The 16549-nt window shown below is 38.4% G+C and overlaps 1 protein-coding gene across 5 annotated transcripts in view; it reads left to right on the top strand.

Moving 5' to 3' along the window:
- Nucleotides 1–16549, top strand: part of TNPO3 (transportin 3) — an 81117-nt gene that overhangs the window by 52388 nt on the left and 12180 nt on the right. For 4 of the 5 annotated variants that reach the window (XM_012533924.3, XM_049715010.1, XM_049715011.1 and 1 more), the window contains 9 exons: nt 882–1073; nt 2776–2867; nt 3755–3831; nt 5317–5377; nt 6250–6390; nt 9296–9412; nt 10271–10365; nt 11575–11731; nt 13254–13421. In XM_012533924.3, coding sequence (XP_012389378.1) covers nt 882–1073; nt 2776–2867; nt 3755–3831; nt 5317–5377; nt 6250–6390; nt 9296–9412; nt 10271–10365; nt 11575–11731; nt 13254–13421 — 1100 coding nt within the window. Of the gene's footprint in view, nt 1–881; nt 1074–2775; nt 2868–3754; nt 3832–5316; nt 5378–6249; nt 6391–9295; nt 9413–10270; nt 10366–11574; nt 11732–12678; nt 13049–13253; nt 13422–16549 lie in introns of those variants that run through there. The other variant, XM_049715012.1, reaches the window with a different exon arrangement.

Here is a 16549-nt window from a genome sequence, read left to right on the forward strand (position 1 = left end):
GGGTTTCTTCATAGAAAAACATTCTGATTTTTATGAAGCAAGGTAAAGGATAACTAGGATTTGCTTTATAGGAATTCGCCTTTGTAATCCCTTTTCTTAGAACACTTACATTTGGCAGAAAGTAAAACATAATGAACTAATTCTTTTAGAAGTGCTAAAGATCCATCTGTGTGGTTTGGGGGCCTTTTGTAATTATAAAGAAGCAAGTATGAAAGTGTCAGCTTTAGATAACTGTCATTGTCCTGATTAATGTAGACTGCTTTTTTTTTAAACAAAGTGACTAATCTCTGAGTATAATGGTACTCTTTGAGCCTTATCGTCTTTCTTACATTACCCTATTAATACTTGATGGTTATATCCACCAGTGGTTTCAGACTGAATCAGTGGTTTTCAAACCGTGCTCTGTGAAGCCCTAGCAACAAGCAACAGTTGATTTCCACAAGGAAAGAAATGGAAGATAAATAGATAGGACTCTCTCTGACACCATTTGTCAGTGAGATCAGCCCCATTTTTATATGTAAAAACATTGGCGTTTAAACACATTTCTTTTTTGTTTGTTTTTTGTGCGGTATGTGGGCCTCTCACTGTTGTGGCCTCTCCCGTTGCGGAGCACAGGCTCCGGACGCACAGGCTCAGCAGCCATGGCTCACGGGCCCAGCTGCTCCACGGCATGTGGGATCTTCCCGGACCAGGGCACGAACCCGTGTCCCCTGATCGGCAGGCGGACTCTCAACCACTGCGCCACCAGGGAAGCCCCACATTTCATTTTTTAAAAATGGTTCTTTTGCTTAAAAAGGGAATGTAAAACCTTTGTTCTAACAAATAGAAATTTTCCTTGAGTTTCAAATAATGTAATCTTTACGTATGGATTTTCTCCTTAGACCCTGTGTTGGGCTATTTGATGAAAGGACTGTGTGAAAAACCTCTGGCTTCTGCTGCAGCCAAAGCCATTCATAACATTTGCTCTGTCTGCCGAGACCACATGGCTCAGCACTTTCATGGACTCCTAGAGATTGCCCGTTCCCTTGATTCCTTCATGTTGTCTCCAGAGGCTGCTGTGGGCTTGCTAAAAGGTACTTACTTAAGATATTAAGAAGGAACAGTCTCTAAGCCACTTCTAGGGGTTATATCAGTTGTATCCCACTTTTCAGTTGCAGTTTACTCAGTTATGGGGAAGGTCACTCAGAGGGGAGGGTGTTGATTATGTGTACATGCATTCTTAGAATATTTTAAGGCTATATAACTAATACAAAGTGCTTACAGTATTTATAGCACGAACCTAGATTTTGGGTGGAGACAACACATTGGAACTAAACATAGTTCCTTTTTGAGTTGGGGGAAAGAATAAAAATGGAGACCAAATAAGCATTGCTATACCATAGAAGTAAGTGGAAATTTAAAGGTAGTGTGCCTGGCTCAGTCCTATAACTAGAAGTCAAGGGTTCTGGTCGCTTAATGGTCTTTAACCATTACTGATCAGTTTACACTGATCAAAAGGCAAACAGCCAGGGTGGTGATGAAACTCAGAGTAATGGAAGAACTAGAGATATTATGCTAGGGGAAAAGACTTAGAGGAGACTTTAACACAGTGGCTATTTTTAAATATTTGAAAGATTATCTTAGAAAAGAGGGAACAGATTTATTTTATGAGGAATTGATTGTTGACAGTTTACTGGCTCCTAGAAAGAAAATGCTTTGTAACCATACTTTCTGAAAACAAATTGGGGTGTCCTGTGAGGTAGTGAAATCCTTAAAGCTAATATATCAAATAAAAGATTGAACAATCTTTTATTGGGGTATATCAAATAAAAGATTGGGTAATACAGCCTGTGCAGCATCTTTTAAGTCTCTGTGAGTGGCAGACAGCCTTGTCCAGATTGGATGCCTGTTAAATGTCAACTAACTGTTCTTTCTCACTTCTATGATCAGGTTCCCTACCAGCCAATGTAACTATGCATTTTCAGGACAGATTTTCTTTTCTTTTCAATCTTCTTTTGCCACATTTTCTGGCATTAAATCAGGTCAGATTTTTCTTAACTACTGCCAGTGGGTATCGCTGCCATCTTGTCATTTTCTAGTGAAATTTAACCTTGATGCTAATGTGACGTCTAACTTAGAATGTGGCATCCCAGTTATATCAGTGGTATCTTCTAGATATAGAAAACTTTTTAGTAACATTCTTTTCTATAGGGATGAATTAAAAGGAGAAAATTGTATTTGTTAGATTTTTTCCCCCTAGTTTTAAATAAAAAATCTAATTCGTCCATGGTTTATAGACTGTCAAGAAAAATCATTCAGTTTTTTATTCAAATGTGAAGGTTTATGGATTTATTACTGTTTATTTGGGGGAAAAGGGGAGAGGGGAGATTTTTGGAACTATTTAAAAATGAAAGAAAGGCAAACTTAACTATTACTTTTCTGTTCAAAGCACTCATTTAAATCTTTGAAGAATTGGAAGTGGGGCTATCTATGTATTTAAACATCTTTAAACCAATAGGCTGCTGAGGAGAAATAGTTTAATATTAACTTCAGTTGTAAATGTCAATGTGAAAGTCAGTATGGTCTTCTAAGCCAAATAAAGAAAAACCCAACCATAAATAACAAACTATTATAATTTAAAAACAGTGCTAAAAAAAAAAAAAAAAAAAAACCAGTGCTGATCTTTTTGAAAGAATGGAACCAGTCAGCCTTTTCTGTCAGCCATATGATGTAGACCAATGAATTACCTCAGTTCAGTTTTTATTTTCTTCATTTGTATCATCTTTTGTCTTTCAGGGACAGCACTTGTCCTAGCCAGATTACCTTTGGATAAGATTACTGAATGTCTTAGTGAACTATGTTCTGTTCAGGTTATGGCATTGAAAAAGGTGAGTCCAGTTAAGTAAGGGGTGAAACAAATATAATATGTTTACATGTTAGAAAGGAAAAGACAAAATTTTTTATTTGCAGGTGGTCTTTTATCTAACCAGAAAAGCCAAGAGAATGAACTGAGAAGTTATTAAAATTTATAAGTTTATCAAAGTAGCTATATATATGAAATAAGTATTCCAAAATCAGTAGATTTTCACTGTATCAGAAATACCATTTACAAGATGACAGTGGGAAAAACACCATTCAAGTTAACAACCAAAACCATAACCTACCATGTTTCCTTGAAGAGTGTTGTAAAAACGTCAGCTCTTCTCAAATTACTTTTATGGTACCATAGCAATGAACATACCAGTGGGATTTTTAGGAGAACTTGACGAAGTGACTCTAAAGTTTATCTCTAATAATATGCTGGTAGAAGTATCTAAGAAATTTTAGGAAAGAAGAGTAAGAGGTAGCAACTTGCCTTACCTCTTAAAATATATTATAAAGCTATAATAATTTTGAAGCTTTATATTATACAAGTATAATATAAATATATATTATATAGTATAATACATATAATCTATATTATAATGTATAATGTCTATAATATCCTAATCATTGTAAAAGTAAATGGGAAAAAATTAAATGATACTGTTTTCTACTCCACAATGATCATATAGTAAAAGTTAATATGCATTCCTGGCCAGGATGCAGTAAGATGGAGGAAAATAATTTGCTAATATGAATTTAAAAGTTTTTACCATTTTGAGTAACTTTCAGGAATCTGTTATAAGGAAATAATCAGAGATTGAGACAGAGGTTGATGTACAAGGGTATATATTGCAGTGTTTGCTGTACGTTTGTATGTGTAATGACTGAGTGTTAATATCTGTCTCTTCAGCTGTTGTCTCAGGAGCCCAGCAACGGCATATCCTCAGATCCCACTGTGTTCTTAGATCGCCTTGCAGTGATATTTAGGTAAGAAGAGAGATGCCAGGTTCCTGCCCTGGGTTAAAAGCTCAAATGAGACCATTAGGTATTGAAGTAAGGAAGTGTTTTTTCCTCCAACTTCCGAGTACCTCCTATAAACTCCCTCTATCAGGAGACTAATTTAGTCCTATTACAATTGCAAAGGCAAATTCTAAGAATTTATTTTTGGTAGACCTTTGTCAAAAGGCCCTTTAAAATGTAATTAATTCTCTAGGTCTCTAGATCAGTGATTCTCAAACTTTAACATCCATCAAAGTTGCCTGTAGTACTTAAATTACCAAGGCAACAGATTGCTGGGTCCCATTCCCAGAGTGTCTGATGGATTGGATCTTGGATAGGACCCAAGAATTTACATTTCTAATAAGTTCCCAGATGCTGTTGCTTTTTATTCCAAGGACTACACTTTCAGAGTCATTGCTATTATAGTGTATGGGTGCAAAAAAATAATGAAGCCTCTTCAATAACCAGGTGAAATTAAACTTTCTTTGAAGTCAAGAGGAGCATAATGATTAAAACAGCATTAGAGTGACAGTGTTCAAAGAGTGATCCTTTATTAGTTGCATAATATAATTTGCGAGTCCTGTAGGTATAACTGGAATATCAATTAATAGTTGCATAAATACCTATGTGGAAGAAATTAAAACTGAGGTGTTGTTTTAGCTTGTTCTTATCTACACATATTTTTTCCTGAGTTGGTATAATGCTTTCCTTATATAATTAGGGGAGCCCTGTTGCATACCATTCTGAGAGCCTATTAACAATAACTCCTATTTCACAATAAATGAAAGAAAATCTGCAAAAGGTGGACATGCCCTGATTTTTTAAAAATTAGATTTTTATTGAGTTGCTATTGAGCTTTTTAAAATTAAAGAATTTTGTTCCTTTAAAGAGGTAGGTAGCTAATCGTAGTGGGGTTTTTTTCCCCCCTGCTTTCCTTCAAATTAGTGGATTCTAGAACTAGACAAATAGTTGGATTGGATGTACTGTGGGTGGGCCCATGTTGTGTATCATTGGATTTAGACTAGAACCATGAGAAACGTCTTTGGTAGACCAGGGTTCCTAATGCTTTTGCCTTTTAATGCTGGGAATGAAGCAGTACTTGGTTTCTCATAGTGGATTTAGACAATCTGAATATATTTATTAGTTTGGAAGAAACTACATATTCAGGTTTATAAAGGGAAAAAAGATGGAAAGGATAGTTGTAGCACCCCACACCCACAGCCCATGTAGCAGAGTTGGATTGAATTTACATGTTACAGTAGAAGAGGCTTAAAGGTGAGAAAAAATTGATGGGATGATTTAAACTGTGCTTGTGTTTGAACAGAGTGGGAGGAAAAGGTATTGATTCTTAAAAATACTCTGGTTTTCTTTAATTGGTGAGAATGATACTAAGTAAACTAACAGGGATTAGGGCCCTGGTTCCTTGATGAATTTGCTCTTCTTTCGCTAATTTGGGCCATTGTCTTTCCCCAGACACACCAATCCCATTGTGGAAAATGGACAGACTCATCCGTGCCAAAAAGTCATACAGGAAGTAAGTGCTAATGTATGCCTGTGGATCTTCCTTTTTCCTTATAAGGCTCTGGGTAACTAAAGTGAGAAGGTACTGTCTTCTAGGTTCATAGGAAGATTCAATTTGTTGATATGCTTTAAATATCAATGAAAAGAGGAACAGAACCATCCAAATAAATATTTTTGATTTTAGATTTGGTAAGAAAACAGGCTGTGGGGAAATGCACTGAAAGGCCAAAGTAGGGAGAGATTAACTGTGTGAATCTTATTGTTGCTGTGAGGCATGATCATTACCGGCAAAATGTTTTTGACAAAGCCAGTTAACCATCGTAGTTAGTTTCCTCTTTGATAATGTACTTCCTTTGTACTTTTTTAAAAAATGAGGGTAATGTGAGGATCAGAGGGCATGTTTTGAGAAGTGCTTTTCAGACTTCGGGGGGAAACACCAAATATCCTTACGTGTTCAGCGGTATCAAAGCTTGCCATTTCCTTAGCTCTAGTCCTTTTGTTCAAGGTCTTCCAACTTCTTGGAACTGTCTTTAAATATCTCTTCCTCTATAATTCATTCTGCTTCTTCCCATCCTAAAACAGGAAGTCCAGAATTTAGGAAAATATGTATCTTTGTCTTTTCGTAAAGTTAGACATGGTCCTCTTGTGTTGTAAAGAGTCATTGTGCTTCCGTTAAGAAGTGGTTGTTTGTCAGTGATGGGTAGTGTATTGAACCTCAGCACATATACACACACCCACTGACCAGAATCAGGCCATGTGTGTTCCTATAAAGAAAGATTTTTCCAAATTATTTAAAAGCCAAATAAGTTGTTACCAACTTGGGAGCATTTTTTTCAGCACTTAGTTGTTCATTTTCTTTCTGTGCTCTTTTCACTTTTGACTCAGATATGGCCAGTTTTATCTGAGACTCTAAATAAGCACCGGGCTGATAATCGGATTGTAGAACGTTGTTGCAGATGCCTCCGTTTTGCTGTTCGCTGTGTAGGCAAAGGATCTGCAGCCCTGCTGCAGCCACTAGTCACACAGGTGAGTTCTCTACAAGAGGGAAAATGTACAGTATACAGAATTTTGAAATAGGAGCCTTTTAGAACAAAAACTCTGCTGATGAAATGAAACATTTTTGTATTTCTTAAATACAAACTAAAATATATTTGAAAGAGATAAGTAGTGCCTGTGGTATGTTATTTATAAGGCAAATAGCCTGTAATCTGTTCTGTATAGTGATAGTCTAAATAGCAGCGCATTTCAGTGTGGAATTCAGAAATGGGAATGACTTTAATGCTCAGCTCTTATATACCCATGTTAAACATTTTATATTAATTTCCTTTTTAAAAATGTGGCAAGTCAAACTTTGCTATTTCTGGCCCAAAGAGATGTTCTTCTTTCTTCACCATAGTTAGTTATTTACATAAGTCTCTTATTTGTCAAGAAATAAATTTGACTCTTTCAATCACCAAGATTGGTATGTAATTATGATGGTGTGCCTCACTATACATGGCTCTCTGAGATCATATTCATGTCTAGAATATTCTGTATGAGACACTTATGACTAGTGACTTAATTCACTAAGTAATTTATGTTGGTGTTAACCTTACAGTAGGGCTGGAACTAGATTTAGGCAAGTGAGGTGCCATGGGCACAAAATTGACGGAGGTGAGGCAAAGTGCGACTCTGAGCAAGTACCTTCTCAGATTTTGCACTCATGCTGTGAGGAGAACTACCACAGGGCTTCAGCTAGACCCCACCCAGCCAACCTGAAGTGACCCTTCTCCACCTGGGCAGGGCATCTATCAGGCTGACTCTGACAGTGAGTGCCCCCTCAAGTTCTGCCTCACTCTTGAGGAAGCTCTTACCCAGAGCCAGGATCATGCTGTTGCAGTGTCAGTTGGCACTTACATGACCATGCCTCCTTAAATTATAGATTTGATTAAAGTTTGTATAGGTAAATATTTTAACAGAATTTTAATTTTTAGCGATTTTCTGCATTTACTGTACCCTGAGTACAACAGTATATGTTTGCATTTAGGCTGTGTCCACCTCTGGTCAAGTGTCCCCTTCAGTGCAATACATTCTGGGTCCAATACAATGTGATTTAACTCCCCTTTGCTATTGGAGGATACCTTCATGACTTTTATGTTATTCTTTTATTCCAGTAGCATAGGGTAGCATCTTATGTGACAAAAATCCCATAAATTCGAGGTCAGTAAACTACAGCCAGTGGGCCTGCCACGTGTTTTTGTAAATAAAGTTTTACTGAGAGATAGTCATGCTTATTCATCTAATTATTGCTTATTGGCCATTTTTGTGCTACAGTGGAAAGTTAAGTAGTCAAAAGATTGTAAGGCCGGCAGAGCCTAAAATTTTTACCATCTGGCCCTTTAAGAAAAAGTTTGCCAACCGTAACTTATATCGTTCGTTAAGTACAGCATATAGTTTTGAGTATACAACACTGAACAGATTCATAGCTCCCATCTCGTGTTCTTTTCATGGTATATGCTGATAAGTGCCAGTTACTCTGCCCTTCCGCTCCCACCAAGCTGAAAGAATTGAATTTATGTAATAAGATGAATACATACATGTTGCATGGGCTTTTTTTCCCTCTTTTGCTGTACCACGCAGCTTGTGGGATCTCAGTTTCCCGACCGGGGATTGAACCCTGGACCCATGGCAGTGAAAGTCCTAACCACTGGACTGCCAGGAAATTCTCATGTGATGGCATTTTAAATAGATGAACGTACGGTGGCCTCTTAATTTTTGGAGGATAGTAGGGTAAAAATCCTAAACAAATAATTTAGTTTAAATATTTATATTGTATTAAAATTTTTATTCTGTAGAGATTCAGATATCTTGATTGGAAACGCTCTTTTTACTCAAATGATTAGATAGAGGGGTTTAGAAGCCAATTTAAACAATGCTTTCAGGGCTTCCCTGGTGGCGCAGTGGTTGCAAGTCTGCCTACCGATGCAGGGGACACGAGTTCGTGCCCCAGTCCGGGAAGATCCCACATGCTGCGGAGCGGCTGGGCCCGTGAGCCACGGCCGCTGAGCCTGCGCATCTGGAGCCTGTGCTCCGCAGCAGGAGAGGCCACAACAGTGAGAGGCCCGCGTACCACAAAAAAAACCAACAACAACAATGCTTTCAGAGTCTCCTCTAATATGAGGGGCATTGGATATTTTGTTCCTGCTGTGGTTGTTTTTTAAAAAAAGAATTATCTTTGATGCAAATAAGAGCAACTTGTAGGTTGGAAAATTAAGGTATATTGTTAGGGTTTTGTAAATATTACACAAACCTTGGATAATAACTCCTTAATGGTTCCAGCTTGAAGTGAATATTATACAACTCTCCTACAACATTGTTTTGGAAAGATAAAAAAAGGTCAAAGTCTTGAAAGAATTCTAAATGGAGTACTTGAAAATAATTGAGGAATTGAGCCCTATGTTTTAGAAAATGTTGCCAACAAGCTTTACTGCGTTGTCTTAAAGAGAAGAGACCAGTCTATCTCAGAATTTCTTCCTCCAGACAGCTACCTAAGCTGAAACTTTTTAAAAATAATTAATTAATTAATATTTATTTTTGGCTACATTGGGCCTTCATTGCTGCACGCGGGCTTTCTCTACTTGTGGCGAGCAGGGGCCACTCTTCGTTGCAGTGCGCAGGCTTCTCATTGCAGTGGCTTCTCTTGTTGTGGAGCACAGGCTCTAGGCACGCGGGCTTCAGTAGTTGTAGCTCGCGGGCTCCAGAGCACAGGCTCAGTAGTTGTGGCGCACGGGCTTAGTTGCTCCGCGGTATGTGGGATCTTCCCAGACCAGGGCTCGAACCCGTGCCCCCTGCACTGGCACATGGATTCTTAACCACTGCGCCGCCAGGGAAGTCCTAAGCTGATACTTTTTGAGGGGTAAAGAATTGAACTAATGGGATTTTCCCTTGGCAGATGGTGAATGTTTACCATGTACATCAGCATTCCTGTTTCCTGTACCTTGGTAGTATCCTTGTGGATGAGTATGGCATGGAAGAGGGCTGCCGGCAGGGACTACTAGACATGCTCCAGGTATGTTTTCTTGGAGGGTCTAAAGGCCTAGCAGTGTGTTCTTCACCATGTCTTTAATTCTGTTGCTTCTTCATATTTCCTTCCCAGGCATGATGTTGCCCTAATAATAGGGAGGTAGAACTTCCTAGTTGTTCTCTGGACAGGCCTGCTTGGGAGAATGAGAGAGAGATTGACCACACAGATGTACTGGTCATTACAGTTATTACTGTCTGATTTATGCTATCCAGAGGTAGGATTTTTTTGGAGGGTGGGAAGGTGGGCAAGTAGATTTAAAATAAAGGATCTCTAAGCTCAAGCATGTTTCTGTTTTTAATTTCTTGCCTGGAACAGCCAATGAACTAGTTCACTTAGGAGGGATGGTCTTAGGGTAAATAGCAGGCATTGGAAAAGTCTCCTGATATACTGCTTTTACCCTCTCCTATTCACAGGGCAAGGAAATATATTAGGGAGTTAAATCATAATGCTCCTTTTCCCAAGATGTCTTTCCCTTTAAAATTGCCATTTCATAGTTATTATCATTAAAACATCAACTACTCCCTTAGTGGACCAGACCATATCTAGTACATAAGCACAGTCTTCAGTTTCAGAAACTTCTAAAAATTTGAGGTGACATCTACCCAGTTGAAATCTGTATCCTCAACCCTTTCTGAAATGTGGACTTCATATGTGAAGACTGTTTTTGTCAACTGAGAAAGATTTATATCTTCCCTTTGTTGATCTCTCATCAAAGTCTTTTTCTTTTCTTACTTATCTGTGCTTCCCCTCTTTGTTCTCTTTGTATATGTTATGATATTTAGCAAGTCTGAATCCCATGGCATTAATTTACAAGCATTTGTTTTAAAATCACTTTTTTTCTAGGCACTGTGCATGCCCACCTTTCAGCTCTTAGAACAGCAGAATGGGCTCCAGAATCACCCTGACACTGTGGACGACCTATTCAGGCTAGCCACCAGGTCAGTCCTTCTGAAGAGCAACCCTTTTTTTTTATTGCTCATCCTCATCACTGCTTGATCTTGTCACCTAACAGTTAACTGTTTCCTTCTCTGTAAAATGAGGTAAGAGGAGTAGGTAGATTAATGGTTCATAACCCAAAGTTAAATCGTGAACCAGAATATTCCCATTAAATGAAGAAGAGCTGGATGAGAACAGGGGAAAATAACTGATTTCCTTGCATGGAGGAGGGAACATGCCCAAGGCAATAAAAATGAGCTTTGCAAGAATATTTGACTAGACAGTCTGTAGAATCCCATGTAGTTTTAACATTTTATGGTACTATGATGTCATGCTTTACTTAAACTTTTTCCTTGAGAAGCTTAGCATCCTTCAGATATAATCATATCTCAGAATAAAAAATCCTTAGGCTTTTAAGGTGCCTTAGAAGTTATCTGGTATGTACTTCCCACCTCTACCCCTAGCCAGCCACCCCACTTGTTGCTTAAATTCCTTTTACTAGTAACACTGACATTTGTATTCATTCTTAGTCCTTAGCTCAGGAATTTGAACCAGATCAGTTAGTAACGAACACTGGGTTTTTTGTTAATTTTTGGACAAGTCAGAAAACGCTTTTGTGTGTGTGTGTTGGTATGAGAGAATTGTTTGGTGGGTTGTCAACCTGTTTTCCTGGTGTGTTCCTTGAAAAATCAATCTCTAGAGATGCTCTTTGCACAAATGGTTGCCTGGTAAAATAAATTTGGAACAATGTTTTATCTTTTTCTTGGAGATTCTCTGTAAACATTAGAGGATCTGAGAAAACTGAGTGGGAAGTATAGAGTTCCCATATACCCCTAGCTTCCCCTCTCCTTCCCCACAGCCTCCCTTACTATCAACATCCCCCACCAGAGTGATCCATTTGTTAGAACTGATGAACCTCCATTGACATGTCATTGTTAAAGTCCATAGTTTACATTAGGGTTCTGTCTTGGTGGTGTTCTTTCTATGGGTTTGGACAAATGTGTAATGACATAATGACATATATCCACCATTATAGTATCATACAGAATAGTTTTACGATCCTAAAACTCCTGTGTGCTTCACTTACCCTCCACTCCCTCAATCCCTAACAATCACTGATCTTTTTTCTGTCTCCATAGTTTTGCCTTTTACACTGGCTGCTTTTATAGCCTAATCCTGTCGTTTATATCTAGCTTGTCTTTCCACACCAGGTTTATTCAGCGTAGCCCTGTTACCTTGCTGAGGAGCCAGGTTGTCATCCCTATCTTACAATGGGCCATTGCCTCTACTACCCTGGACCACCGGGATGCCAACTGTAGTGTCATGAGGTTCCTACGAGACCTCATCCACACAGGGGTAGCCAATGATGTAAGTATGAACAATGTAGTCTTTCTACTTTGTAGCTCATTGTTTTCTCATATCTCTTTCTCATTCCTTAGGGGAAAACCAGCATCTCCTTATTTGATCTGTGTTGGTAGGCATATTCCATAGTGGATCATTCAGTAACCAAAATATCAGCTAGTAGATTTAAGACAGCCTGTACTAAGTGTTGTAAGCTGTATCAAGTAGTCTGAAATTATCTCTGCTTCCAAGCCATTTGGTGTCTAATTGAAGAGAGAAGTAGATACAGTTACAAAGAATTAAACAACAGCAACAAGGCAGTATTTGATTGTCAGATAAGTGATAAAAGTCATGATTGCTATGAGATCAGAGGAGGGAAAACTCTTTGGAAAGAAGTAGGTTGGGATAACTTTCTGGAAGAGGAAGGACCTCAGTGGAGCCATTTGGATGGATTGGAGAGGGGAGGAAAATCTAACTGGGGTATAAATTATAATCAGAGAAAGTCAGGATAGTACTAAGTATACTAGTAGACACTTAAGAGACCTTTTTGGCTGGAGTAGTAAAGTGGTTCACAAAATGTTCAAAGGTAGGTTTGACTAGATGTGGAGTAGAATTGAAGGTAAGGGAGATCAGTGAAGAATTAAGTATGTGACTAGGCTAATTACTGAAGAATTTTGACAGTAAAAAGAGGGAAAAGAAGAAAATAACTAGAAGTGAAAGGCACTGTAAAAGTTTTTTTTTTTTCCAACATATTAGAAATATGTGTATTCAAAGACTAAGAAGGAAGAAAATAAGTAAGTTTTTTTTTGATAGAGATTAGATATCTGATAGAAGTCTTCTTTTTTTCAGTCACTTTTTAAAAAAGGAAATACAGATACTTTATTTTTTAACAGAAAAAAAAAGGTTAAGAAAATTGCTACCCTTAATCTCTAACCATTGTTTCTCTTCTGTGTTCTATTCATGAAAAACCTAAGGGTTGGGCTTTCCTGGTGGCGCAGTGGTTAAGAATCCGCCTGCCAATGCAGGGGACACGGGTTCGAGCCCTGGTCCGGGAAGATCCCACATGCCGCGGAGCAAGTAAGCTCGTGCGCCACAACTACTGAGGCTTCGCTCTAGAGCCCGAGTGCCACAACTACTGAGGCTTGCGCGCCTAGAGCCCGTGCTCCACAACAAGAGAAGCCACCGCAATGAGAAGCCCGCACACCACAACAAAGAGAAGCCCCCGGTCGCTGTGCAACTAGAGAAAGCCCGCATGCAGCAATGAAGACCCAATGCAGCCAAAAATAAAATAAATAAATTTATTTTAAAAAAAAAAACTTAAAAAAACCTAAGGGTTAAGGTTAATCTCAGCTGAAGCCCATGCCCATTTCCTTGAAACTAAACTCTTAATATTTTCTTCCTGGTGACAGAACATTTAGTGGACCTTGTGAATCCAGCTGTTATATATACTTTCTTCCCCGGGAAAGAGAGATTACTAGACTAAAGGGGAAAGAGTACTTCCTCTTTGGAAAGTTGAAATTAGAATTTTCCTGTTCCTGTTTTCTTACAGCATGAAGAAGACTTTGAATTACGGAAAGAACTGATTGGACAGGTGATGAACCAGCTTGGACAGCAACTTGTAAGCCAGCTGCTTCACACGTGCTGCTTCTGTCTCCCCCCATACACCCTACCAGATGTGGCCGAAGTGCTCTGGGAGATCATGCAGGTTGACAGACCAGTAAGATTGTTTTCATAATCTTTTTAAAGGGTTAGGGTTAGGGTTAGTCCCTAACCCTAACAAGTCCTAAACAGTTCCTTGAGAGGCTGACTATAACTTTGAAACCAGTCCTGTTGTATGTTCGTGGAACCTGATTTAGGTATATTGCTAAGTTTAATTGTTAAATGAAGGGGTCTGTAGAAGGGTTCTTGAAAATATGTTTGTGTCACTGTCATAGGGTTTATTTATTACCAAAAGTGAATACTAAGCATCGAATTCAGCTATGTGGCTGGCCGGTGAGAAATTTGTTCACTTGTGAGAGATGCCCATATTACAGGTTATTCAAGAAGTGTTAATTCGGGCTTCCCTGGTGGCGCAGTGGTTGAGAGTCCGCCTGCTAATGCAGGGGACACGGGTTCGTGCCCTGGTCTGGGAAGATCCCCCATGCCACGGAGCGGCTGGGCCTGTGAGCCATGGCCGCTGAGCCTGTGCGTCTGGAGCCTGTGTTCCGCAATGGGAGACGCCACAACAGTGAGAGGCCCACGTACCGAAAAAAAAAAAAAAAAAAGAAGTGTTAATTCATTTCAGGTTCCTTAAATAGCACTATATGGTTCCTTGGTAATAAATCTAGCCAGAGCATTTGGAGGCATATGCATATAAAACTAGCCTACAATCTATAGCTGGATTTGTTTCCCCTTTGGATTTATTTACATCCTGTTTCAGTTCTTGAACCAGGTTCTTTATCACCTGAGCATGCAAGTTTTTTTTAGGCTATCCAGTAATGTCCAACTAATTTTAGTACTGGGCCACATGATTATAAATCAGGTTGTGTGTACTACATGAAAGTTTTGAGCATAATGGTAACATATAGTGTATAGCCTGTAAATTATTTTTTTAAATGAGGTTTATAATTTGTAATATTAATATAAAAGCAGTTCAGGAAAGTACACAGTTGGACCTAACGTGAGCTGACTTGATTGAACCACAGAAATCCAGATACATAAGTATCTTATAACTTTTAAGTCCATGTACATCTTAATGTTATCTCCTATTTTATATCACTGATTGCAGTTCTTAGCCTCAATTTCAGCAGTTTCACAAAAAAAGAGTACACTTTCACTCTCAGACCCTAATGTTACTAAGCTAAAAGTTCTGCCTAGTCTTGGATTTGTGTGTTCATCTCCAAAATTCAATGATTAGTGTAAATTGTCTTAGGCATATGTATTACTTTATCGTTAGCTCACTCAAATGAAACACAATCACATGTAGGGTAGATGGTAGATGTGTAATGGATTTCTAACATTTTCTCTAGGTTTCTACTTCAGAAACAGCCCCATGAACCTTAACTTTTTTTTTTTTTTTAATTATTTATTTGGTTGCTCCAGGTCTTAGTTGTGGCAGACGGGCTCCTTAGTTGCAGCATGCAAACTCTTGGTTGCGGTATGCATGTGGGATCTAGTTCCCTGACCAGGGATAGAACCTGGGCCCCCTGCACTGGGAGTGCGAAGTCTTAACCATAGCACCACCAGGGAAGTCCCCTCCATGAACCTTAATTCTTACTCATCAAACTCTGTGAAGCTTCTGTGTGGCTTTGGTTTCATCAAATAGCTCTGCAGTTCTTCCATTAGCTCAAGTGCTTCAGGAATGAATAGTACCTGTAGTTCCCTTGCTGGCTGTTCACGACACCTGTTCCATTTCAATCTAATACAGTAGTAGTTTTTGTTTTTCTAAAAAGTATTCTGTGAACCCCTGGGGACCAACAAGTTTATTCCAAACATTATTGATAAGAGAAATAAAATTTCCATACTCTTACTTTTAAATAAATATACTTGGTTTCCAGGTAACAAAAAACTTATTATGTACATTTAACCTTACAAAAAATTTTGGATTTGTAAGCATACAGGTAAGGGCTAAAGAAGAAAATGAGAGCAGCAATTTGGAACAGGAACAGAAAACAAGTAGCCCTGTGCTCTTAAGTTTACTGTGTACCCACTGAATTGCTAAATTATTTTAAAGTGTTTGTTAAAATAGATAACCAACAAGGACCTACTGTATAGCACAGGGAACTCTACACAATATTCTGTAATAACCTAAATTGGAAAAGAATTTGAAAAAGAATAGATACATGTATATGTATAACTGAATCACTTTGCTGTACACCTGAAACTAACACAACATTGTTAATCAACTATACTCCGATGTAAAATAAAAAATTTTTTAAAAAAGTGGTTTTCTGTAAACACCAACTTAAAACTGAGTTTTTGTAAAGGAACTCTTACATAAATTTAGGTTGTCTATATGCTATAAACTGATTGAAATCGTAACTAAGGATATAAGTCTGAAGAAAATTAACATTCTTGAGCACATTCTCAATCATACATTTTCAAAGTTCAACACAGATTCTTCAGTAGAAGATGACGTACCAGCTTTGTCTCTTGTCTTGAATATTTTGAGAAATAATTGATTTATATCAGTGTGTAAGTTTAAGGCATACAGCATAATGGTTTGATTTACATATATTGTGAAATGGTTACCACAGTAGGTTCAGCTAACATTCATCTTCTCCTATGGACACAATAAAAAGAAAAGAAGGAAAAAAAATTCTCCTGTTGAAAACTCATAGGATTTACTTACTTAACTAGTTCTTATTTATCTTATAACTGGAAGTTTGACCTTTTGACCCCTGCCTCCAGTTTCTCTCCCCCCACTTTTTGCCTCTGGTAACCACAAGTCTGATTTCTTTTTCTATGAGTTTTGTTTTGTTTTTCTAGATTCCACATACAAGTGAGATCATACAGTGTTTGTCTTTCTCTAACTTATTTTGCTTACCATAATGCCTTTAAGGTCATCCATTTTGTCAGAAATGGTAGGATTTCCTCGTTTGTTTTTTTTTTTAAAATAAATTTATTATTTATTTATTTATTTATTTGGCTGCGTTGGCTCTTCGTTGCTGCATGCGGGCTTTCTCTAGCTGCGGTGAGTGGGGGCTACTCTTTGTTGTGGTGCGTGGGCTTCTCATTGCAGTGGCTTCTCTTGTGGAGCAGTCTCTAGGCTCACGGGCTTCAGTAGTTGTGGCACGCGGGCTCAGTAGTTGTGGCTTGCAGGCTCTAAAGCACAGGCTCAGTAGTTGTGGTGCATGGGCTTAGTTG

This window comes from Orcinus orca, chromosome 9 (genome assembly GCF_937001465.1).
Source record: "Orcinus orca chromosome 9, mOrcOrc1.1, whole genome shotgun sequence".
Classification (NCBI taxonomy): domain Eukaryota; kingdom Metazoa; phylum Chordata; class Mammalia; order Artiodactyla; family Delphinidae; genus Orcinus; species Orcinus orca.